At 41.8% G+C, this 26,619-nt stretch overlaps 2 protein-coding genes across 2 annotated transcripts; both read left to right on the top strand.

The window, feature by feature from the left end:
• The first annotated feature begins 3,308 nt into the window (after positions 1-3,308).
• LOC116353419 (EH domain-binding protein 1-like protein 1) lies at positions 3,309-7,238 on the top strand. The gene has a single exon (XM_031788814.1). The coding sequence runs from the start codon at positions 3,379-3,381 to the stop codon at positions 6,082-6,084; it is 2,706 nt and encodes a 901-aa protein (XP_031644674.1). The 5' UTR covers positions 3,309-3,378; the 3' UTR covers positions 6,085-7,238.
• Positions 7,239-12,867: 5,629 nt separating this feature from the next.
• On the top strand, positions 12,868-25,643 carry zc3h12ab (zinc finger CCCH-type containing 12Ab). Its single transcript, XM_020501855.2, has 6 exons — positions 12,868-13,089; positions 14,332-14,907; positions 19,610-19,749; positions 23,620-23,854; positions 24,080-24,180; positions 24,360-25,643. The coding sequence occupies exons 2-6, from the start codon at positions 14,540-14,542 to the stop codon at positions 25,379-25,381; spliced, it is 1,866 nt and encodes a 621-aa protein (XP_020357444.1). The 5' UTR covers positions 12,868-13,089; positions 14,332-14,539; the 3' UTR covers positions 25,382-25,643.
• Positions 25,644-26,619: the final 976 nt, after the last annotated feature.

Here is a 26,619-nt window from a genome sequence, read left to right as displayed (position 1 = left end):
TCTGTCCTGTGGTTACATTTGCTTCTCTCTGGCGGCTGGCTGTGATTCGCCGCAGACCCTTACACAGGAGTATCACTTTTGAGGCTGTCACATAGCTGAAAAGAGAGAATAGTAACTTATTAGTTCAGGTACATTTTTTGTCTACTGATACTACATTCTCATCTACTGCTCATATACATATATAATACTAGATTAAATAATGATGTAGTAATAACTGCTTACTGTACCTCTCTCCACTGATCTCCACAGTGACCTGCTCAAAGGGTTCCAGGACTCGCACACCTCCTCCACCACCTCCCATTCCTCTTGGGTCAGAGCATCAACAGGTGCATTGACAATGGCCAGGGTAGAGATGATGGCATCCCTTGACTCAAGAAACCGCTTAAACATATAAAATGTTGAATTCCACATTGTAGTGCAGTCTTGTTTAGGCCTCAGCTCAGGCATCCCCATCTGGTGTTGTGGAGACTTTAGTTTTTCAACACCTACTGTGCTCCTGTGGAAGTATTCCACAGCTGCTTTCACTTTGTCCACAGTGGGCTTCATCCCCTTCAGAGCATCTCTTACAATCAGATTGATTGTGTGGTGAGGCACATGGGCTACTAACAGCTTGCTACACAACATACACTTAGTATTACTTTCTTAGCTACAGTATGCATATCTCCCTGGCATATCACATAATTTATGCAGCAGCATACAAGACATTTTTGGACTCACCTTGTTGTGCTATACTTACTTGAACAGGAAGGTGGCGCGGAGGTCCTTCGTGGACAAATTTTGTTATCAAACTTTGTCATCAAAGTCTGGCATTCTCTGGATTTATTGTGCTTTCAAGACAACAGGGAACTCAAAAAATTAAAAAAGGTAGAATCATGATGACGTCAGTGGTCTTCAGGCCGTAGCTCTGGAGATAGGCCTAAGTACCCGATTTATAATTCCGAGTTGGATGAAAGTTCAAAATGTATTTTCCCAGTCATAGCTCGTTCCCCCCCCCCCCCCCCCCCCCGAGTTCCTAGTTGACTTGAACTCACAGTTAGCAACTGATTCCTTCCAAACCACTCATTGTTGAATTTGCAATTTCCCACTTGTTGTGTAATGTTTATGTCCAATGGCCGATGAGCACCGATACGTTTTATCAATAATTTCACTTCCTTATTTTTCTTCAAATGACAAGGATTAAAAAGGATTTGCCAGTAGATTGTCGACTTGATTCATGATGATGACTGCTAGCTAAGATTTTGAAAATATGATGTTGACATGATCAGTCCAATCAAAGCTACTGTAGATAATGTGATTTGACATCATTTTATCCTTGAGCATTCTTGGATGGGCCACATTAGAAGTAATGTAACTCTGTGGCAGCATCCAATTAGCTAGAATTTTCTAAGTCTACGCTTAGACTTGGCAGTGACATTTGTGTCCCCATGAGTGACAGAACACTGAGCCAATCACGGCCCAACGCTCCGGATTTTCTGCTAGCTTGCCGCACCACCACAGAAATCACTGAGCTAGGCTGAAACACCTGCAATTTGGAACTGCCTTACTCAAGAAAACAAAAAAGAGACCATGTTTGTATGCGGCTTTATTAACTCAATGATATATATCTTTTTACATTATTTGCAAACTGATATGTGACATGTCAAAATAACATGCAAAACAGGAAAACAGGTGCCCCACCTGCCCTGAATGACAGGTCGCCACTGATGCCCTTTGAAACAAATTTGTCCACTGAGATACTTTTTTGATAGGACATCTCATCTCATATCTGGTAGGAGATGATCAAGCCAAACCTAAAAAAAAAACTGTTGCATATAGTGACTATTCAAAATATAAAATAAAAGTTGAATGCAAGCATGGTTGGTACCTGTTGTTGAGGAGTCATAAGAATTACCTGAAAAGTTGTATAACCTGAAATCAAACATGGCAATGAATAGCTTCTTTCATGCCACTGATGGCTGTGTTACAATATGAAAATACTCCCATTCATGACTGGCCCGTATTTCCATGATCATCAAAGGGGAGATCAGTACTCAAACATTACAGTTGAATTATTGTGTCTACTCATCATGTTTCTGTATTGCTAAAAGGAACCATTCCAAGGCCATATTGTCCCACAACTCTCTCATCGTCATCTTTTATGCATTCCTTGGAATCGATATTAACTTATTGCAATACAGTATCATGAGATGTATTAGTGTGTGACTTAGGGCAGGACAGGTACAGTGAAAGATGCAAATTCCTAATATCTTTTATGTACATTTGTGAGCCACAGAGCAGTGTGGGTGTAGTCCTAATAGTCTTACAGTCAGTTATCCAATAGACAGTTCCACGAACAGGATCATTGTCAACCTTTGATACAAACTTGGGGATTAGAAGACTCTTAAAACACCTGTAGAGGTAAGGAAATATCATGGACAAAAAAAATATAATATATATACACTGAGTGTACAAAACATTAGGTGTATCCAGGTGAAAGCTATGTTCCCTTGTTGATGTCACCTGTTAAATCCACTTCATTCAATATAGATGAAGGGGAGGAGACAAGGAATAAAAATCCTTCTTTAAATAGAGACAATTGAGAAATGGAATATGTATGTGTGCCATTCACAAGGTAAATGGGCAAGACAAAATATTTAAGTGCCTTTGAACAGGGTAAGGTAGTAGGTGCCAGGCGCCCCGGTTTGAGTGTGTCAAGGACTGCAACGCTGCTGGGGTTTTCACGCTCAACAGTTTCCCATTTGTGTCAAGAATGGTTCAATGTGACACAACTTTGGGAAGCATTGGAGTCAACATGATCCCTGTGGAACACTTGACACCTTGTAGTCCATGTCCTGATGAATTGAGGCTGTTCTGAGGGCAAAAGCGTGTGCAACTCAATATTAGGAAGATGTTCCTAAAGTTTTGTACACTCAGTATATATCATGGACTAATTGCCTGATTGAAAATTACTGAGCAGTATTTGTAACATAGCTTTTGAATAGGATACAGCTTGGATTTTAACATGGGATATTGTTCTTAAAAGTTTTGTAAATTCATTTTTCGTCTTGTGTGTGTCATTACTATACAGTTCATGGGACAAGTGCATCCGCTCTTTTCATTCCCAGATTGGCTTCATTGGAAATACTACAACCATGGGCTTCCCTCTATGCCTATGTCTTCTCTCTTTGTAAGTAAAGAGTTATTTGCTTGCATTAGGCTCGTTTGCCACATGGTACTGGAGTTATTCAAAGAAAGCAAAATTACATGATCATTTAGTTAATGTAGGTTGACAGAAATGTGATGTTATGTCTCTTCCCTTCTAGGATTTTCACAACTGCTTGTGGTTCAGGTTTTAGTGACGACTCAACACTTAATGAAAACTCTTATAAGGAAAAGTGGATGGAGTCTATACCTGATGACAAACTCCTTTCAGCTGTTACTATCCCCGGAACTCACGAGAGCCTAACTCTGTACGGTGGACCACTTATACAGTGTCAGGCTTGGACCTTGGAGAACCAGCTGAAAGCAGGATTGCGGTACTTTGATATACGTGTAGAGGCCAGTATGTTCCACAACATCCTTGATGTCATGGATGGGCATTTAGTCCACACCAAGTTCCATGAGGTGCTGAACATTCTATGGGAGTTCTTGGACAAACATGGAAGTGAGTCTGTGCTTTTGAGAGTGACACTGCAAGGAATAAGCATGAAAAAAGCTGGAAAATGTATCAAAACATTGATTGAGAATTCTGAAGATAGAGTATGGACAAAGACATTTGTCCCTAAAATGCAAGAAGCAAGGGGGAAGATCATCTTCGTGCAAAGTACCAATTTCAATGTTGGAACACTTAACCATGACACTTTTGTCACAGGCGACGACACATTCAAAGACATTGAAAACAAGATGAAGAAGATCACAAAACATCTGAAAGAAGCTGAAGAGAATTGTGGTCATGCATTGGCACTGACCGATTCCTCCGCCACAGCCATTTTCAAAGGCCCTAAAACTGTGGCCAAAGTGGTTAATGGTCAGCTCAATAAGCTCATAGTTGAACTACAGACAGGCTCTAACAAATCAGACTGCTTGGGGGTAATCAGCATGGACTTCCCCAGTCCAGACCTCATCCATAACATCATTGAGGTCAATGGAAAACCAGGGAGTGTTTCATCTGAGCACTCAGGAGAGCCTGCATCAGTAGAGCCTGCACCAGCAGAGCCTGAACATACAGGTTGTAGTGATGACTCAACACTTAATGAAAACTCTTATAAGGAAAAGTGGATGGAGTCTATACCTGATGACAAACTCCTTTCAGCTGTTACTATCCCCGGAGCTCATGAGAGCCTAACTCTGTACGGTGGACCACTTATACAGTGTCAGGCTTGGACCTTGGAGAACCAGCTGAAAGCAGGATTGCGGTACTTTGATATACGTGTAGAGGCCAGTATGTTCCACAACATCCTTGATGTCATGGATGGACATTTAGTCCACACCAAGTTCCATGAGGTGCTGAACATTCTATGGGAGTTCTTGGACAAACATGGAAGTGAGTCTGTGCTTTTGAGAGTGACACTGCAAGGAATAAGCATGAAAAAAGCTGGAAAATGTATCAAAACATTGATTGAGAATTCTGAAGATAGAGTATGGACAAAGACATTTGTCCCTAAAATGCAAGAAGCAAGGGGGAAGATCATCTTCGTGCAAAGTACCAATTTCAATGTTGGAACACTTAACCATGACACTTTTGTCACAGGCGACGACACATTCAAAGACATTGAAAACAAGATGAAGAAGATCACAAAACATCTGAAAGAAGCTGAAGAGAATTGTGGTCATGCATTGGCACTGACCGATTCCTCCGCCACAGCCATTTTCAAAGGCCCTAAAACTGTGGCCAAAGTGGTTAATGGTCAGCTCAATAAGCTCATAGTTGAACTACAGACAGGCTCTAACAAACCAGACTGCTTGGGGGTAATCAGCATGGACTTCCCCAGTCCAGACCTCATCCATAACATCATTGAGATAAACAGAAATCCAGGAAGTGGTTCATCTGAACAACCAGAACAGCCTGAACCATTAGAGCGGGAACCTGCAAAGCCTCAGCCAGCCGAAGAGCCTGAACCAGTACAGCCTGAACCGGCACAGCCTGAAACAGCAGGGCTTGGACCAGTAGAGCCCGAGCCAGCGGAGCCTGAACCAGCAGAAACTCAGCCAGTAGAAGAGCCTGAACCAGTAGAGTCAGAGCCAACAGAGGCTGAACCAGCAGAGCCTGAACCAGTAGAAAAACCTGAACCAGCAGAGCCTCAGCCAGCAGAAGAGCCTGAACCAGCAGAGCCTGAACCAGCAGAGCCTGAACCAGCAGAGCCTGAACCAGCAGAGGTTCAGCCATTAGAAGAGCCTGAACCAGCAGAGCCTGAACCAGCAGAGCCAGAACCAGCAGAGCCAGAACCAGCAGAGGCTGAACCAGCAGAGGCTGAACCAGCAGAATCTGAGCCAGCAGGACCTGAGCCAGTAGAGCCTGAACCAGTAGAACCAGCAGAGCCAGAACCAGTAGAGCCTGAACCCGCAGAGCCTGAACCAGTAGAGCCAGAGCCAGCAGAGCCTGAACCAGTAGAGCCAGCAGAGCCAGAACCAGCAGAGCCAGAACCAGCAGAGGCTGAACCAGCCAAGCCTGAACCAGCAGAATCTGAGCCAGCAGGACCTGAGCCAGTAGAGCCTGAACCAGTAGAACCAGCAGAGCCAGAACCAGTAGAGCCTGAACCCGCAGAGCCTGAACCAGTAGAGCCAGAGCCAGCAGAGCCTGAACCAGTAGAGCCAGCAGAGGCTGAACGAGCAGAGCCTGAACCAGTAGATCCTGAACCAGTAGAGCCAGCAGAGGCTGAACCAGCAGAGCCCCAACTTGCAGAAGAACCAGCAGAAGAGCCTGAACCAGCAGAGCCTGAACCAGTAGAGCCAGAGCCAGCAGAGGCTGAGCCAGCAGAGGCTGAGCCAGCAGAGCCTGAACCAGCAGAGCCTGAACCAGTAGAGCACGAGCCAGCAGAGCCTGAACCAGCAGAGCCTGAACCAGTAGAGCCAGAGCCAGCAGAGGCAGAACCAGTAGAGGCTTAACCAGCAGAACCTGGGCCTGAACCCCCAGGGGAGCCCAAAGAGCCTTACTGGAATAACCAAGGAAGAAGAGATGCAATGAGAAACATTGAAGAGATTAAAAAACACAATTATTGTCCAATTAACCTCAGTAAAGAAGAATCCCATCTAAAACCTTACAACAATAAATACAAAATCAAATGCTCCCTTCACACAGTAAAACAATTGTCTACTATGTGGTATTTTGTATATTAACTGCATGTTTAACTAGGAAAGACCAACTGTTCCATGTTGCAGTTGAAATATACAAATATGATAGTTACTTTAAAATTAACCCATCTGTGCTGAGATCTGTCTGAGGGTATTTTTTCCCATCAATACGTTTAATAAAATAGCATAGGGCCTTTCAGAAACCTGTATCTAAACCCACAGTGACACCTACAGGTTACAATGCATATTACTGCTTGTTTTGATGGTGATTCATTTGGACATGTAAATGATTTCAAGTCTCTAAGGCGATCACTTACACCCTCTTATGTATGTAACATTTCCGTTTAAAATGTTTTCTAAAACAAATCTCTATTATGTATGTAGGAGAGCTGCTTCAAATAATATATCTAAAACAATGTATAATGTCAACATAAATAGTTAGATACAAATGCTGCGTTTACATACAGTGGGGCAAAAAAGTATTTAGTCAGCCCCCAATTGTGCAAGTTCTCCCACTTAAAAAGATGAGAGAGGCCTGTAATTTTCATCATAGGTACACTTCAACTATGACAGACAAAATGAGAAAAAAAATCCAGAAAATCACATTGTAGGATTTTTAATGAATTTATTTGCAAATTATGGTGGAAAATAAGTATTTTGTCACCTACAAACAAGCAAGATTTCTGGCTCTCACAGACCTGTAACTTCTTCTTTAAGAGGCTCCTCTGTCCTCCACTTGTTACCTGTATTAATGGCACCTGTTTGAACTTGTTATCAATATAAAAGACACCTGTCCACAACCTCAAACAGTCACACTGTCACAAAGTAAGTTGAGAGGGGTGTATCTTTACTATAAAAGATCTCAGTTGCCATTATGTTGGGACTCTCAGAATTCATTTATAGACTCTGAATTGATCTGAGAGTCAAATGGCTATGGTGAAGCTCATATAATTAAAGATGAAGTTTAAATATAACTCTGACTTGTGTGTGGTTTATAACTCTCATCATTTAGTAATACAGGAAATTACCACGACAACACCCAGAACCTTGTTTAGAGAAAGGGATATCTCAGTTTCAAGGTCTCAGCTTAGAGAGAAGAAGCCTCGTGATCTATTGGTATGTCACATGCGTGACCCAGTATTGGTCGGTCACATGAATGAAGCAAACGTTAATGATGAATTCATTATGAATAAGCTAAATCATGCAAATAGGACTTGTCTGCAGTATATTTAATCAATACGGCCCAAGGAGATGTTGTATATGGCCAATATACCATGGCTAAGGGCTATTCTTGGGCACTACGCAACGCAGAGTGCCTGGACACAGCCCGTAGCCGTGGTATAATGGTCATGTATCACAAACCCCCGAGGAGCCTTATTGCTATTATAAATTGGCTACCAACGTAATTAGAGCAGTGAAACTAAAATGTTTTGTCATATACAGTTAAGGTCGGAAGTTTACATACATCTTAGCCAATTACATCTAAACTCAGTTTTTCACAATTCCTGACATTTAATCCTAGTAAGAATTCCCTGTCTTAGGTCAGTTAGGATCACCACTTTTTATTTTAAGAATGTGAAATGTCAGAATAATAGTAGAGAGAATGATTTATTTCAGCTTTAAACTTCTTTCATCACGTTCCCAGTGGGTCAGATGTGTACATACACTCAATTAGTATTTGGTAGCATTGCCTTTAAATAGTTTAAGATGGGTCAAATGTTTTGAGTAGCCTTCCACAAGAGTCCCACAATAAGTTGGGTGAATTTTGGCCCATTCCTCCTGACAGAGCTGGTGTAACTGAGTCCTTGCTCGCACACTGAGTTCTTGCTCGTCGGCCTCCTTGCTCGTCGGCCTCCTTGCTCGCACACGCTTTTTCAGTTCCGCCCACCAATTTTCTATGGGATTGAGGTCAGGGCTTTGTGATGGCCACTCCAATACCTTGACTTTGTTGTCCTTAAGCCATTTTGCCACAACTTTGGAAGTATGCTTGGTGTCATCGTCCATTTGGAAAATCCATTTGCGACCAAGCTTTAACCTCTTAGAACTACTACCCACCCGATCCGGTATGTTTGTCATCAGCAACACTGAATAGCATTGCGCAACAGTCAAAAAATATTACTCAAAAATATTAATATTCATGAAATCATAAGTGAATTATAGCGAAACACAGCTTAGTTTGTTAATCACCCTGTCGTCTCAGATTTTGAAATGATGCTTTACAGCGAAAGCAATACAAGTGTTTGTGTAAGTTTATCGATGGCCTAGCATAGCGTTATGTACACTTAGCATCAGGAAGCTTGGTCACGAAAATCAGAAAAGCAATCAAATTAATCATTTACCTTTGATGAGTTTCGGATGTGTTCACTCACGAGACTCCCAGTTAGACAGCAAATGTTCATTTTGTTCCATAAAGATATTTTTTATATCCAAATACCTCTGTTAGTTTGATGCTTTATGCCTAAATAGTGGTCATGACAACGCAGGCAAAAATTCCATATTATGGATATAATTTCGACAGAAACATGGCGAATGTTTTTTATAATCAATCCTCAAGGTGTTTTTAAAATATCTATTCGATAATATATCAACCGGGAGTTGCAAACCGTAGTCTGGCTTTTTTTATGGCGGTTTTGGAGCAGTGGTTCTTCTTTGCTCAGCGGCCTTTCAGGTTATGTCGATATAGGACTCGTTTTACTGTGAATATATACTTTTGTACCCGTTTCCTCCAGCATCTTCACAAGGTCCTTTGCTGCTGTTCTGGGATTGATTTACACTTTTCACTCCGAAGTACGTTCATCTCTAGGACACAGAACGCGTCTTTTTTCTGAGCGGTATAACGGTTGCTTGGTCCCATGGTGTTTATACTTGCGTACTATTGTTTGTACAGATGAACGTGGTACCTCCAGACTTGTGGAGATCTACAATTGTTTTTCTCCTGAGGTCTTGGCTGATTTCTTTTGATGTTTCCATGATGTCAAGCAAAGAAACACTTTGAAAGTAGGACTTGAAATACATACACAAGTACACCTCCAATTGACTCAAATGATGTCAATTAGCCTATCAGAAGCTTCTAAAGCCATGACATAATTTTGGGGAATTTTCCAAGCTGTTTAAAGGCACATCCAACTTAGTGTATGTAAACGTCTGACCCACTGGAATTGTGGTGCAGTGAATTATAAGTGAAATAATCTGTCTGTAAACAATTGTTGGATAAATTACTCGTGTCACGCAAAGTAGATGTCCTAATCGACTTGCCAAAACTATAGTGTAACGGTTCTCTTGTGGTGAAGGAGAAGCGGACCAAAATGCGGCGTGGTCATGGTGTGACACTGATTCATGTTTAATTTTAAAAAAGGAATAAACACAAACACTACAAAAACAACAAACGTGTAAAAACCAAAACAGTCCTATCTGGTGCAAACACAGAGACAGGAACAAGCACCCACAAACACACAGTGAAACCCAGGCTACCTAAATATGGTTCCCAATCAGAGATAATGACTAACACCTGCCTCTGATTGAGAACCATATCAGGCCAGACATAGAAATAGACAAACTAGACATGAAACATAGAATGCCCACTCAGCTCACACCCTGACCAACCAAAACATAGAAATATACAAAGTAAACTATGGTCAGGGTGTGACATATAGTTTGTTAACAATACATTTGTGGAGTGGTTGAAAAACGAGTTTTAATGACTCCAACCTAAGTGTATGTAAACTTCTGACTTCAACAGTACGTGGTATATGGTCTTATATACCATGGCTGTCAGACAATCAGAATTCAGGGCTCCAACCACCCAGTTTATAAAAGAGAACTAAACGGGACTGCCACGTTAGAGCTCCTGACAGACAGAGGTGCATCAAGTTTTTTGGAACCTCTCCAGCACGCTGGATGATTATGATTAATTTAAGATAGACTTTAAGTGTCCCTTAGTAAGAATTTCCACAACACCATATCCACTCTTTCCTTTCCCAGACTGTCTTTTTTGGAAATACCACAACCATGGATTTCCCTCTATGCCTATGTCTTCTTTCTTTGTAAGTCAGAGTTACCTACTTGCATACTTTTCTTTTTCCACATGGAGTTAGCCATATAAAATAAAATCATCATGATATTAATGTCGGTTGATAGAAATGTGATTTTCTGTCTCTTCCCTTTCAGGATTTTCACAACTGCTTGTGGTTCATCGTGGCATATATATTTGATGACAAACTCCTTCAAGTTCTCACTATCCCCGGAACTCATGAGGGCCTAACTCTGTATGGTGGACCACTTATACAGTGTCAGGCTTGGACCTTGGAGAACAAGCTGAAAGCAGGATTGCGATACTTCGTTATACGTGTAGAGGCCAGTATTTTCCATAACATCCTTGATGTCATGAATGGGCATATAAAACATACCAATTTCCATGAGGTCCTGAACATTCTGTGGGAGTTCTTGAGCAAACATGACAGTGAGACTGTGCTTTTCAGAGTGAAACTGCAAGGGACGAGCATGAAGAAAGCTGGAAAAATCTATCAAGGAATTGATTAAGGAATCGAAAGAAAAAGTATGGTTGAAGTCGTTTGTAACGCAGGTCAACTAATGTTGAATACTTATCTTACTTGTGAGATTCCAATAACCAATCATATTATACTATATTACTGTTGATATGTTTAAGTTGACAGCTATTATAAATCAGCTGTCAGAAACTGCATGACGAGCAGCCAATCAAAACTCAATATTCTCTTAGTCCCTCTCCTAACACAGCTAGAAAGGAACGTGTAGAGCTACCGTGTAGGGCACTCACTTATCTATACAAACATGCTGTGAAGTGATTGAGGGAAAGATTGACGCCAGGATTTGGTGAGTTTTCATAAGGAAAACGAGCTGCTAGAGATTAGGCTAGCTAAGCTATTGCTAGCATTTTGTGCGTGTTCATACTGAACCAAGCATACGCACAAGCCTTTAACATTTAGGCTAGCTCAGTTATCGATCAATTGAAATAGCAAACGTTAGGGATCATGCATGGCGAACTATTTTAGTTTTCATACTTAATTTTTTTTGATTAACTAGTATCATAATCCATTTCAGCATATCAGTTTCCCTCAACTGTTGGACACTGAATTTCCACAGGCTGCGGGGTATCCACCGCCATATCTTCAGCTTCACTCGCTCTTGCAACAATTTTGTGTGGCTCCGTGTAGGAGACCTGCTGCCCAAACCCTTGCCACTTCATACTCCTTTACCCTAACCGGGCACTCCAGGGAATTGGGAACTTGATTTCCAGCACAATTGAAACACTGTACATCCTCAGATTCTTCAACATTGCTTCGGCACACACTTGATACATGGCCATACCTTTCGCAATTCCAGAAAAACAACGGCTTGGATGCGAAAGCTCACACCATATATCTCACATATCCCAGCTTCACATGTGAAGGGAGATTATTCTTCGTCAAACATCAATAATACTGACAGATTTTCCTCTTTTCTGCTATCCACTTCACACGGGCCCAGCTCCATAAGGGGGCTTAGCCCCTCAGAGGAGTCACTAACTGTGGGTTTAGTTCCGTCCGCGCCCTCCCGGACAGGGGTGGGCAACTCCAGTTCTCGGGGGCCTGATAGATGTCACACTTTTTCTCCATCCCTCGCAAACACAGGTGATTCAACTACTTGCATTCTAAACTGAAGATCATGATTAGTTGATTATTGGAGTTAGGTGTGTTAGCTGGGGCTGGGGCAAAACTGTGACACCAATCAGGCCGAGGACTGGAGTTGCCCACCCGAACTAAACCCAGTCAATGAGTCCTCTAGGTTTAAATGTAATAGTACTACTGTAAATACTACTTTAAGTGTAGTCTTAAGTTCAAGGTGATCAGATCATCCCTGTCTAAATTCGTCTATCCAAAGATTTTGGGTTTATATTCCCTTGCTGTGATGAAACAGGAAAGAATTTATAAAAGTTATACGACACAGATTCTAAAATATTTACATCGAGAGGTAAGGCAAAACTAATTACATATTGCAAGCAAGCAGACAAACATGATTTATTTTAACGTATAAGTATGACCCATAAGAAAATAGCCCAAGCATCAATGCAACCTTATCCTACTCCTAAACTAAACTAGACTAAACTGTATGCAAATAAAGACAAAGGGCTTTCTGAGTTTCTCTTGAGTATGAAAAACAGCTCAGGAACATGCCTAAATGCCAAAATCAGGTAAGAGCCTTAGGAAAACTACAAGTGCAGAAAAAGGGTGTATTGTTCAGTCACAGGTCATCAGACCACACAGCTGATTTCTGTCTGTTTCTCTGTCTGGTCTAAGCTCATACGGTTGGCCTTTATCTTCCTTTTATGGTGAAGGAAAATGTAGATCAGTTATTTATTTTATTTTAAAAAATCGTTTATTCATAATACAAAATGATCAACAACTTACATTGCTACATCAAACAGGGGTGGTAGCCCTAGTGGTTAGAGCGTTGGGGCGAAAGGTTGCTGAATCGAATCCCCGAGCTGACAAGGTACAAATCTGTCGTTCTTGCCCTGAACAAGGAAGTTGTTCCACGGTAGGCCATCATTGTAAATAAGAATGTGTTCTTAACTGACTTGCCGAGTTTTTAATAAATAAACGTGTAAAAAAAGTATAGCGAAACAAAACACTATTTCCTTGTTCAGATTTTGAAGCGTATGACTGACGTCATCGCCTCCAATATGCTGTTTTAGCCTACTGTCCACCGTGAAACTGCTCATAAGAGAGCAAGATATTTCACATGGATAACAACACGAACATATAACATGAATGGCCGAAACTGTTGGACTATAAATTACTGGTAAGTAGGATAACTACGTTAACGGGTTTACTTCGTTTCTTATTTGGAAACATGTAGCCCTTGATCATTGGGCAAAGGAGTCTTCTGTATGGGGGACTTTTGATAAGAAGCGGAACGCTCGGTCGAAACATAAAGACGCATCGCTTGGGGTACGGTTTTGAAAGCATAAGGACCTTATCTTTCATATCCGCGAAAGATTATTTATAAAAAACAAAACGTTAAATTGATACACACCTATTGTAGAGTTAGGGTTCCGACACTGCCATATTACAGCGCTTGTCCACGGAAGACGGTCAGTGGACTCGCCTACCTGTGCTAACGTTAATTGAATATCTGCAACTCCAAACACCTGTGTGTAAACGAAAGACAGATGCCACAGACGCGTTGTCACTGAAAAATACCATCCGCTAAAATCGGTTAACACAGGGTACAGTAAGTGTGGATTTTGTATTTGTTAAATTTATTTAGATTTGATATGGAAATAGAGGGATTTGGTTATTGTACCGCAATTGAGAATCGATTCACGTTGACATGGAGTATTTGGCTGTTTCAGAGCCAATTCGCCCTTTAAACAGAAAATGTACGGTCTTTGGACTAAGGAGTAACCCATCAGTCCAACAGTGGGCTAGATAACTGTGTCAAAATCTCATGAAGTCAGACGTTTTAGATTTTCCAAAACTAACTTGTAGAACAAATCAAAGAAGGTAAACTCAGGTTGGTAGGATACATTTTACATGTCTCTGACACATGTCTCTGGTAATGAACACCGAAAATGTATTTAATTTCCTGAAAATACTGGAGTGGTTGACAATAGACATAGGCAATGATAAAATTAACCAAGACACTATAGGCCGAATTCATCAATAATCGCCGTTATCCATTGAATAGGAGTGTAGCCCAGTCAAAGTATAATACAGTAGAACTATATCAATAACAGACATGTATTTTCTGACCAAAATAAGGGTACTGTAAATGTACAGTGTATGAAGGAATACAATACATTTATTTAGGCTGTTAAACCATGATCACTAATTATTAGTATTTTGTGACAACTGTAAAATGAACTGATTTATTAATGGTATTTTTGCTGAGAACTAATACAGACGTCAATTTCAATACTAAAGTGAGATGTGATCTGTCATCAGATTGCATTGTTTTTAAACCTAATGGTATTGATATGATCGGGGAAACCATTTTTTTTATACCACTTCACACAACCAAAACAATGTTTTTTTTAAACAGGTGTCACATATGAGCACTGCCCGAAGGGGGGAGAGGGAGAGATGAACATAGAAGTCAGTCCCATCCCAAAGCTGTACCCAGTCACAGAGGTCTTCCCATGGAATGAGTTCTCCTACACAGCCCGTCTGAGCCCCACGACACAGACGGATGGCTCTCCGCTCTGCCTGCCTTCCACAATCATCATCCACCCTATCCCATCTGTGAGAGAATGCACCAGAGAGGCACCAAATGCTCTGCTCCAGAGGAGAGCGGCAAGACCGCCACAGACCCTGGAGAGGCTCAGCTGGACTTCTACCGTAAACTGGGCTACTCCCCAGCGCAGGTCCAGACCGTGCTGCAGAAGTTTGGCCTGAACACAGACACTAACAGGATTCTGGGGGAGCTGGTGCAGACTGGAGCCAGCCCAGAAGGGATGGAGAAGGAGGGAGCCCCAACTACCATGTCTGTCCTGGTTGCTAGAGGGGAGACCCTTAGTAGCCTGCCCTTCACCCCTCCACCAATTTGGGAGGATGCAGCCAGTGAGGAGGAAGATGACCTGAAACCCATAGTGATCGATGGGAGTAATATGGCTATGAGGTGAGTAGAGAATTACATGCTGTGGGTCTGAGGACTGGTTTCCCAGACACCGATTAAGCCTAGTCCTAGATTTAAAGGGGCTGCAGGTAGCGTACCGATTGAGAATATTGGTCCAGTAACCAAAAGGTTGCTAGTTCGAATCCCCGAGCCAACTAGATGAAAAATCTGTCGAAGTGCCCTTGAGCAAGGCACATAACCCTAATTGCTCCTTGTAAATCGCTCTGAATAAGAGGGTCTACTTAAATGTAAAAAGCATGCTCAATGGAGATTCTTCAAAGAAAGTCATTTTTAGTCTTGGACTAGGCTTAATCTGTGTCTGGGGAAACTACCTGTGTCTTGAATTGCTGTTTGCTGGTGATAGTTATAGCAGAATGTATTATTCAGCTGTGTTTTGATAGGGTCCTGAGGATACCTAATTGGTTTGCGTTGAGGAAGGTATCAAGGGTCTGTGACATCTGCATGTTATGTACATTACTGGCCACTCATCAGGACTCCTCGTACCTCCACCTCCACTACTAATAAGTCTTTGAGTCAGCATTAAAGTGCTCTTCAGTTGTGAACATTACAAACAAATCAGTCGTGCTCTCAGATCTGTGCTCTAATTGCAGAAAGTGGAGGGTGGACATAATGTAGACATATAATCACTCTTAATGGATAATGTTCATGGAATACACGTAGATACAGGCTTCGACCAGCTTTAATCTAATCTCTCCAGTGACTGTTTCTAGGAAGGAACTTGTGGTTTGTACTTTACCGGCAGAATTCCCCCTCCTGTTCTCAAGAACAGATCATTTCCTTATTACGCTAAACTCCTGCCCTAACCTAATAATTACGATCTAGCTAGAAGTCGGGATGGTGGTTCAGCCCTCAATACTCAGTCACTATCAGGTGACACAATCAAATGAAATACAATTGTATTTGTCATATGCACTGAATACAACAGGTACAACAGACTTTAAAAAAATATTTTTAAATTTTTTATTTCACCTTTATTTAACCAGGTAGGCTAGTTGAGAACAAGTTCTCATTTGCAACTGCGACCTGGCCAAGATAAAGCATAGCAGTGTGAACAGACAACAACACAGAGTTACACATGGAATAAACAATAAACAAGTCAATAGCATAGTAGAAAAAAATAAGTCTGTTGTACCTGTTGTATTCAGTGCATATGACAAATACAATTTTATTTAATTTGAGTGTGTCAAATTTAATTTGACTGTGTTACCGGGAAAGGGTTCCTTACAAGCCCTTTCCCATCAATGCAGAGCTAAAAATGTAAGAATGATAAAAAAAAATAAAAAAAATAGTAACACAATCAAATAACAGTAACGAGACTATATACACAGGGTACCGGTACCGACGAGTCAATGTGCAGGGGTATGATGTAATTGACATAATATGTACGTATAGGTAGGGGTAAAAGTGAATAGGTAAACAGGATAAATAATAGAGTAGCAGCGTATGTGAACGTGTGTGTGGCATCTATCAAATTTTACATGGTAAACAGATGTTATTGCGAGTGTAGTGAAATGCTTGTGCTTCTAGTTCTGACAGTGCAGCAATATCTAACAAGTAATATCTAACAATTCCACAATAAATACCTAATACACACAAATCTAAGTAAGGAATGGAATAAGAATATATAAATATATGGATGAGCAATGTCAGAGCGGTGTAGGTTAAGATGCAATAGATAGAATACAGTATATGAGATGAGTAATGCAAGATATGTAAACATTATTAAGGTGGTCAATGGTTACAAGTCTGTATGTTTGCAGAAGCCTCTCAGTGCTAGTGATGGCCTTGAAATAGAAGCTGTTTTTCTCAGTCTCTCGGTCCCAGCTTTGATGCACCTGTACTGACCTCACCTTCTGGATGATAGCAGGGCGAACAGGTAGTGGCTCGGGTGGTTGCTGTCCTTGATGATCTTTATGGCCTTCCTGTGGCATCGGGTGCTGTAGGTGTCCTGGAGGGCAGGTAGTTTGCATGTGTGTGTTGGTGTGTTACTGTAGTATGTGAGTGTGCATAGAGCCAGTGCAAGAGACTCAGTGCAAATAAAAAGGGGGTCAAAGCAAGTGGTAATGGGAGCCATTTGATTAACTGTTCAGCAGTCTTATGGCTTGGGGGTAAAAGCTGTTCAGGAGCCTCTACACACAATACCCCATGATGACAAAACAATAACAGGTTTTTAGAAATGTTTGCAAATGTATAAAATAAAAAAATGAAATGCCTTATTTACACGTGTGTTCAGACCCTTTGCTATGAGACTTGAAATTGAGCTCAGGTGCATCCAATTTCCACTGATCATCCTTGAGCTGTTTCTACAACTTGATTGGAGTCTGTGGTAAATTCAATTGATTTGGAAAGGCACACACCTGTTTATATAAAGTCCCACAGTTGACATTGCATGCCAGAGCAAAAACCAAGCTCTGAGACAGGATTGTGTCGAGGCACAGATCTGGGGAAAGTAACAAAAAAAATTCTGTAGCATTGAAGGTCCCCAAGAACAGTGGCCTCCATCATTCTTAAAATATAAGAAGTTTGGAACCACCAAAACTCTTCCTAGAGCCGGGCGCCCTGCCAATCTGAGCAATCGGGTGAGAAGGGCCTTGGTCAGGGAGGTGTCCAAGAACCCGATGGTCACTCTGACAGAGCTCCAGAGTTCCTCTGTGGAGATGGGAGGACCTTCCAGAAGGACAACCAGCTCTGCAGCACTCCACCAATTAAGCCCTGCATTGTAGAGTGGACAGACGGAAGCCAGTCAGGCTAGTCTGAATCTAGGGAAAGATGAACGGAGCAAAGTAAAGGGAGATCCTTGATGAAAACCTGCTCCAGGACAACAACGCTAAGCACACAGCCAAGACAACGCAGGAGTGGCTTTGGGACAAGTCTCAATGTCCTTAAGTGGTCCAGCCAGAGCCTGGACTTGAACTCGATCGAGCATCTCTGCAGAGACCTGAAAATAGCTGTGCTGCGACGCTCCCCATTCAACCTGACAGGGCTTGAAAGGATCTGCAGAGAACAATGGGAGAAACTCACCAAATATAGGTGTGCCAAGCTTGTAGCATCATACACAAGAACACTTTAATCGCTGCCAAAAGCGGAATACACATTTCAGTTGAATGCATTCAGTTCAACTGACTAGGTATACCCTTTCCTTTTCCCAAAGGTGCTTCAACAAAGTACTGAGTAAAGGGCCTGAATCCTTTAAAAAAAATGTTTTTTTTTACAATTTAATCAATTTTAGAATAAGGAATACTTTCAGAATGCACAGTGTACATTTACCAGTGCAACAGTCAATCTTTACCATAACACGTTTTTGTTAAAGGTAGACTCAGCAATATGACGTAGATGCAAAAAGTAAACGGCATAGTAGGGCCCTATAAAATATATATTTTTGTCTGATTCTGTAAATTTCCACATTTAAGTTTTCTCCTGTGTTTTCTTGTTTTTGATCTCTTTATTAATAGAAACACCAATTTAGTTATTTTTCTAAGTTCACAATTCTTCCACCACATCAGGAGACAACTTTTGAAGGCTGGTTAAAAATTAAAAATAAATCCTTTTTATTTTTGGGTATCGTTACCCTTTCATTCCAGTGCTCACCTAGCAAGATGCTGTTTAGCTGTGTTTATGTGGGCATATATGGTACGGTTTGCCAAATAAATACCCACTGGATTGATACAAATAATCATTCTCATTCTGCTAGGTAAGCAAGCATAGGCAACTTTTTAGTTAACATTAAATTGAGAAGGTTTTTGGGAAAGCCTTTCCATCTACTAGAATAATTTTCATTAGCATCATCTGGGGGAATTCAAATCCAATTTATTCATATAGCCCTTCTTACATCAGCTGATATCACAAAGTGCTGTACAGAAGCCCAGCCTAAAACCCCAAACAGCAAGCAATGCAGGTGTAGCAGCACCTGTCTCTTCAGAAAGTTAGGAATTACGAATCACTGATGCATTCTGTTCATGTCTTATGATAAACTTTTAACATTTTCCCTACTAAGTTCAATAGATTTTTTAATATTGGTCATCAAAAAGAAAGAAGGACCAAGGCACTCTTCATATAATTAATTAAAATGCCTTTATTTGTATGGCATGTTCAATAGAAACAAGGTTTTAAAAATCCGACGCGTTTCGGCTGCATGGCCTTCATCAGGGAGTACAAAGAAATAATACAATGTCCTCTTGAACAGCTTTTCCAATTAGCCCTAATTTGAAGAGGGGGTGGTTACAAAATTGATTGGACACACCTAGTAAGCAATACTATACACATTAAAAAGTGAAGAACTGTAGCTATGTTGTCATAAAAATACAACTCCAAGCTAGAAATATCAGAACACTTAGAAAGGTAGTTCTAACCTTAAATATGACTGGGAGAAGTGTCAAGAATAAGAAAGCAATATATTCCATAGTACACTAGAACACAGCAAAACATGAACAACAACAGTTTAAACATATTCCCTATATAGTGCACTTATATTGACCAGAGTCATAGGCACTATGTAGGTTATAGGGAGCCACTTACCCTGACCACACAAATAAGTAATTGCGAACGTGATTTGTTTGCTTGCTCAACAGTTTATTTCTATTGCCCCTCTGTTGTAGCCACGTGAACAAGGAAGTGTAGTGTACAAAGAAGGATTTGATTTGGCTTGCTTGCTCAGCAATATTTATTTCTATTGCCTCTGTTGTAGCCACGGGAACAAGGAAGTGTTTTCCTGCCTGGGAATCCAGCTGGCTGTGAACTTCTTCCTGGACAGGGGTCATACTGATATCACTGTGTTTGTTCCCTCATGGAGGAAGGAGCAGCCCAGACCAGATGTCCCCATCACAGGTAGGATGTCGGGAATACACCACACAGGGCCCAATATTTACTTCCTTTTCTGTATCACACAACAGCCCTCATTGTAGCCTATGTAATCCAGTAGATTTCCTCCTCAATACATATAGTGGGTGGACATTTTGTTTTCGGCACTCAATGGAATTTTGAGTTTATATGCTTTTTAAAATCAGAGATGGCACATAGAGAAAATGATTTAATACCTTCAGTGGTGTAAAGTACTTAAGTAAAAACACTAAGTACTATGAGTTTTTTTGGGGGTATCTGTGCTTAACTATTTATATTTTTGACAACTTACTTTTACTCCACTACATTCTTAAAGAAAATGATGTACTTTTGACTCTGTACATTTACCCTGACCCACAAAAGTATTTCTTACATTTTGGATGATTAGCAGGACAGGAAAATGGTCCAATTCCCACACTTATCAAGAGCCTGGTCATCACTACTGCTTCTGATCTGGCGGACTCACTAAACACACATGCATTGTTTGTAAATGATGTTGGAGTGTGCCCCTGGCTATCTGTAAATGATGTTGGAGTGTGCCCCTGGCTATCTGTAAATGATGTTGGAGTGTGCCCCTGGCTATCTGTAAATGATGTTGGAGTGTGCCCCTGGCTATCTGTAAATGATGTTGGAGTGTGCCCCTGGCTATCTGTAAATGATGTTGGAGTGTGCCCCTGGCTATCTGTAAATGATGTTGGAGTGTGCCCCTGGCTATCTGTAAATGATGTTGGAGTGTGCCCCTGGCTATCTGTAAATGATGTTGGAGTGTGCCCCTGGCTATCTGTAAATGATGTTGGAGTGTGCCCCTGGCTATCTGTAAATGATGTTGGAGTGTGCCCCTGGCTATCTGTAAATGATGTTGGAGTGTGCCCCTGGCTATCTGTAAATGATGTTGGAGTGTGCCCCTGGCTATCTGTAAATGATGTTGGAGTGTGCCCCTGGCTATCTGTAAATGATGTTGGAGTGCGTCCCTGGCTATCTGTAAATGATGTTGGAGTGCGTCCCTGGCTATCTGTAAATGATGTTGGAGTGCGTCCCTGGCTATCTGTAAATGATGTTGGAGTGCGTCCCTGGCTATCTGTAAATGATGTTGGAGTGCGTCCCTGGCTATCTGTAAAAGAAATAATAATAATAAAGGAAATCGTGCCACCTGTATCAGGAATGTGAAATTATTTTGACTTTGAATCGTTAAGTATATTTTAGCAATTACATTTGATTCTTAAGTATATTTAAAACCAAATACTTTTAGGCTTTTACCTGAGTAGTTTTTTTACTGGTTGACTTTTACTTGAGTCATTTTCTAATAAGGTATCTTTTACTTTTACCCAAGTATGACAATTGGGTACTTTTTCTACTACTGAATACCTTATGGGATATATTGTATGCACATTTCCTGCAGTCAATCTCAATGATTGAGTAGAGAGTGTCTCTTTGGTCTGGAAAGGTAAAATATTTTTTGTGTTTGAGCAAGAAACAATATACCATTTGGCCTTTGTCAGTTACGGAACTTGAGGCAAACAACTTAGGCACGAAAACGGATTAGGGTTCAATGTGATGCAACTCCCCTACTCTTGGTGAGAGCAGTGTAGAGAGCAGGAGGGGAAACAGTATTTTCTCTTTTTCCAAATTGCAACTTGTGCTGAACTTTATCTCCAAACCACCTCTTATTCATCTGATTAAATTAGGGACTTTTCTCAACATCTTTATTACTTCCTGCTGTAGCACATAAAAATTGTCCTCTCACGATGAGCTGCTGCTGTGATGACAGGATGCTTGGCTTGGCTGACTTATAGTAACTGTTATTGCCATAGCCAATTATCCTCATGCCTTATCCATTGCCAATTTATGCCAAAAGCCAGCTATATCGTGTATGCTCAAATGTTTATATGATGTTTGTCTCAAACATATATATATGTGCATATATATATCGAAATATACAGTGAGGGGGGGGAAAAAGTATTTGTCCCCTGCTGATTTTGTACATTTGCCCACTGACAAAGAAATGATCAGTCTATCATTTTAATGGTGGGTTTATTTGAAAAGTGAGAGACAGAATAACAACAAAAATAATCCAGAAAAACGCATGTCAGAAATGTTATAAATTGATTTGCATTTTAATGAGGGAAATAAGTATTTGACCCCTCTGCAAAACATGACTTAGTTCTTGGTGCAAAACCCTTGTTGGTAATCAGAGGTCAGACGTTTCTTGTAGTTGGCCACCAGGTTTGCACACATCTCAGGAGGGATTTTGTCCCACTCCTCTTTGCAGATCTTCTCCAAGTCATTAAGGTTTCGAGGCTGACGTTTGGCAACTCAAACCTTTAGCTCCCTCCACAGATTTTCTATGGGTTTAAGGTCTGGAGACCTAAATGTGCTTCTTATTGAGGGACTCCTTTGTTGCCTTGGCCGTGTGTTTTGGGTCATTGTCATGCTGGAATACCCATCCACGACCTATTTTCAATGCCCTGGCTGAGGGAAGGAGGTTCTCACCCAAGATTTGACGGTACATGGCCCCGTCCATCGTCCCTTTGATGCGGTGAAGTTGTCCTGTCCCCTTAGCAGAAAAACACCCCCAAAGCATAATGTTTCCACCTCCATGTTTGACGGTGGGGATGTTCTTGGGGTCATAGGCAGCATTCCTCCTCCTCCAAACACGGCGAGTTGAGTTGGTGCCAAAGAGCTCCATTTTGGTCTCATCTCACCACAACACTTTCACCCAGTTGTCCTCTGAATCATTCAGATGTTCATTGGCAAACTTCAGACGGGCATGTATATGTGTTTCTTGAGCAGGGGGACCTTGCGGACGCTGCAGGATTTCAGTCCTTCGCGGCGTATGATCTCATGATCATTGCAACTCCACGAGGTGAGATCTTGCATGGAGCCCCAGGCCGAGGGAGATTGACAGTTCTTTTGTGTTTCTGCCATTTTCAAATAATCACACCAACTGTTGTCACCTTCTCACCAAGCTGTTTGGCGATGGTCTTGTAGCCCATTCCAGTCTTGTGTAGGTCTACAATCTTGTCTCTGACATCCTTGGAGAGCTCTTTGGTCTTGGCCATGGTGGAGAGTTTGGAATCTGATTGATTGCTTCTGTGGACAGCTGTATTTTATACAGGTAACAAAAACTGAGATTAGGAGCACTCCCTTTAAGAGTGTGCTCCTAATCTCAGCTCGTTCCCTGTTTTATGTTCGAGGCAATATAAGCGATCTAGTTCCTGAAACACTTGGCAAGAACACATTTAGGAGACACCTGGGAGCCAGAAATCTTTCTGATTGAGAGGGGGTCAAATACTTATTTCCCTCATTAAAATGCAAATCAATTTATAACATTGTTGACATGCATTTGTTGTTGTTATTCTGTCTCTCACTGTTCAAATAAACCTACCATTAAAATGATAGACTCAACATTTCTTTGTCAGTGGGCAAACATACAAAATCAGCAGGGAATCAAATACTTTTTTCCCTCACTGTACATATAGATATTTTTCAATTGAGTTTAATTGAAAGATGTAAAATATCTGATGCTCATCAATTAAACGTTGTCCTTTTAATATGTGTGTGCCAAATATCATATCAACGTTGAGCATACATGCTATAGCCGGCACACTATCAGAGCATCTTAGTTGCTCGAGTTCCAATTAAGTTTGTCAACAAAGGATGACATCTTTCCCCCAGGAGAGAGAGAACATGAGAGAAAGTAAAGTGTTGTGAAGAATTTGTTGCCTGGTAAAAAAACATCTTCCACAAAGATCAGGGGGAAACAAGAGAATTAGTATGTGAATGCATGATTGATCTTAATACTTAATTGGTGATTAACTAATTGAATAGTTATCTAACATATTTTTCTCTACTCTAAAGATCAACACATTTTGCGTGAGCTGGAGAGAAAGAAAATCATGGTGTTCACCCCTTCGCGGCGTGTAGCGGGCAGACGTGTGGTCTGCTACGATGATCGCTTCATCGTCAAGCTGGCATATGAGTCAGACGGTGTCATCGTATCCAACGACACATACCGTGACCTTCAGGGCGAGAGACAGGAGTGGAAGCGCTTCATCGAGGAGAGGCTGCTCATGTTCTCGTTTGTCAATGACAAGTAAGTCTTGTGGTAGCTTATTATTAACCGTAAAATGTGCACACTGGATTAATAACTCATGTTTTAACTGATAATGCAGGTGTTACAGATCTATAACTTTCATGAATGAGACATTATAAATGCTTATGAATGTTTAACTATTAATGTATGCAAATTATGCATTATTGTTTAGTATACATTAGCCACAGTGTAGTATCAATCTAAACTCCACTCCCCCTCTCTCAGGTTCATGCCCCCTGATGACCCCCTGGGTCGCCATGGTCCCACCCTAGAGAACTTTCTACGGAAGGTTCCTCGGTTACCACGCAAACAGCTATGTCCTTACGGTGAGATCACATCTCTACTGGGGGTCATCCTGTGGTTGACCTCACATATGGGTGGGGGGAACATTTCCAAACAATTATTAACAAACGGACACAAATACTGTAATGGATGTAATAAATGTACTGTATGTGCTTAAACTCAGTGGTACTAATTAACTCTTGTTTATATTTCATGAATACAGGAAGGAAATGCACTTATGGAATAAAGTGTAAATTCTACCACCCGGAGCGAGTCAACCAATCCAATCGCTCTTTGGCTGACGAGCTGCGGGAGAAGGCCAAGCTGCCCTTGTCACAGCAGAAACACCCCACCACAGGTCCTGGACTTGCCTATGGCCTTTCCCTGGAGGAGCAGATGGCTCAGAAACTGACCCTAGAACAGTGGAATGGCTCCTTGAAGAAAGGCCTCACCAGTGAGAATGTTCTTCTCAAGGGAGGCCATCGCTCCAGCTGGACGTCCCCAGCTAAGAAGGCCAGCACCAACCAACATTCCCCGACCGACCTGGACTCGGCCCTGGCCAGTGGCTCTCAAGAGAGGCTAGATTCTGGGCTGGGCTCCTTCGAGAGCCAGGCATCTGACCCCTCTAGAAACCACTGTGATCACTATAGCAACGCTGGGTACAGGAACTGCCAGTCAAAGTCCGCCCCCAGTATGAAACAACAACGCTATTCTCTCCCTAGCGACCTGCCTTGTAGCTGCTGCTCCCATGCTCCTCAGCCTTCAGGCCCCAGTGCAGGATACCAACAACACCACAGCCCACACCATAGCATGGGCCCAGCCAGCACCCACAACCCAGACATGATGACCTACTACCCCCCTTGTTACCCCAACTATGGAACACCAATGTATTCAGTTAGTATGCATCAGTATAGCCACCACAGTAACTTCCAACAGCAGGGCAGGGTCCACCATTCACAGCAGACCTTCTGGTCGAACCCGTTTGGGACTTATCCTCAGACTCTCCATTGCATTGCTCAGGTGGAGCAGCAGAGACACTGGTCCACTGCCCGGACACAGCCGAGCCCCCATGGGGAGTGCAGGGAGAGGGAGGACGGCAGGGAGAGGGAGGATGTCAGGAAGAAGCTGCTGGCCATCTTTAACGGCCGTCTGGTGGACAGGGCCATGGACATGTTCCCCCATCTCATGGACCCACAGAGACTGGCTGCTGAGATCCTCACCCTGAGATCCTCTCAGGGCCTGTGATTGGCTCGTTGCTCTGAGATGGAGGGATTTGTAGTTTTTTTTCAGTTGAAAGAGTCTCTCTTGAAAAAATGTCCAAGCTACTATAAAGATCTGTGTTTCCACTTTAGGGAAACATTGATCTTCCTACTGTATTTGCTTTGCCAAATGTGTTCTTGCCAAGTGTTTCAGGAACTAGGTCGCTTATATTGCCTCGAACATAAAACCGGAGGCAATTGATTGTTGATGCAAGTTGTATCTATTTAATAAATCTTTCTAGACCCTCGAGTGTATTCGATGGGTAAAGGTAATGTATTTGAGGAGCAATATTCTTACAGAATGCATGTACAGTGGGGCAAAAAAGTATTTAGTCAGCCACCAATTGTGCAAGTTCTCCCACTTAAAAATATGAGAGAGGCCTGTAATTTTCATCATAGGTACACTTCAACTATGACAGACAAAATGAGAAAAAATCACATTGTAGGATTTTTTATTAATTTATTTGCAAATTATGGTGGAAAATAAGTATTTGGTCAATAACAAAAGTTTATCTCAATACTTTGTCATTGCCAACAAAGGGTATATAACAGAGGTCAAACGTTTTCTGTAGGTCTTCACAAGGTTTTCACACACTGTTGCTGGTATTTTGGCCCATTCCTCCATGCAGATCTCTAGAGCAGTGATGGTGCTTCTACACCTGCATTGCTTGCTGTTTGGGGTTTTAGGCTGGGTTTCTGTACAGCAGAAATTTGATTTGATTTTGGGGCTATTGCTGGGCAACACGGACATTCAACTCCCTCCAAAGATTGTCTATGGGGTAGAGATCTGGAGACTGGCAAGGCCACTCCAGGACCTTGAAATTCTTCTTACGAAGCCACTCGTTCGTTGCCCGGGCGGTGTGTTTGGGATCATTGTCATGCTGAAAGACCCAGCCACTTCATCTTCAATGCCCTTGCTGTTGGTAGGATTTGTTACTTTGGTCCCAGCTCTCTGCAGGTCATTCACTAGGTCCCCCTGTGTGGTTCTGGGATTTTCAGTCTTCCCAACCTGGTGCAGGTCTACAATTTTGTTTCTGGTGTCCTTTGACAGCTCTTTGGTCTTGGCCATAGTGGAGTTTGGAGTGTGACTGTTTGAGGTTGTGGACAGGTGTCTTTTATACTGATAACAAGTTCAAACAGGTGCCATTAATACAGGTAACGAGTGGAGGACAGAGGAGCCTCTTAAAGAAAAAGTTACAGGTCTGTGAGAGCCAGAAATCTTGC

This window comes from Oncorhynchus kisutch, linkage group LG14 (assembly GCF_002021735.2).
Source record: "Oncorhynchus kisutch isolate 150728-3 linkage group LG14, Okis_V2, whole genome shotgun sequence".
NCBI classification, from domain to species: domain Eukaryota; kingdom Metazoa; phylum Chordata; class Actinopteri; order Salmoniformes; family Salmonidae; genus Oncorhynchus; species Oncorhynchus kisutch.
The sequence above is the reverse complement of the archived record's forward strand: the minus strand, read 5'-3'. Positions and strand labels throughout refer to the sequence as shown.

What these genes read in the sequence shown, in the direction of transcription:
- LOC116353419 (XM_031788814.1), top strand. Translation starts at nt 3,379, where the DNA reads ATGGAGTCTATACCTGATGACAAACTCCTTTCAGCTGTTACTATCCCC.
- zc3h12ab (XM_020501855.2), top strand. Translation starts at nt 14,540, where the DNA reads ATGCACCAGAGAGGCACCAAATGCTCTGCTCCAGAGGAGAGCGGCAAG. An exon ending in TTCTCGTTTGTCAATGACAA is followed by an intron (nt 23,855 to 24,079) that starts GTAAGTCTTGTG and finishes CCCCTCTCTCAG; the next exon opens with GTTCATGCCCCCTGATGACC. An exon ending in CAAACAGCTATGTCCTTACG is followed by an intron (nt 24,181 to 24,359) that starts GTGAGATCACAT and finishes TCATGAATACAG; the next exon opens with GAAGGAAATGCACTTATGGA.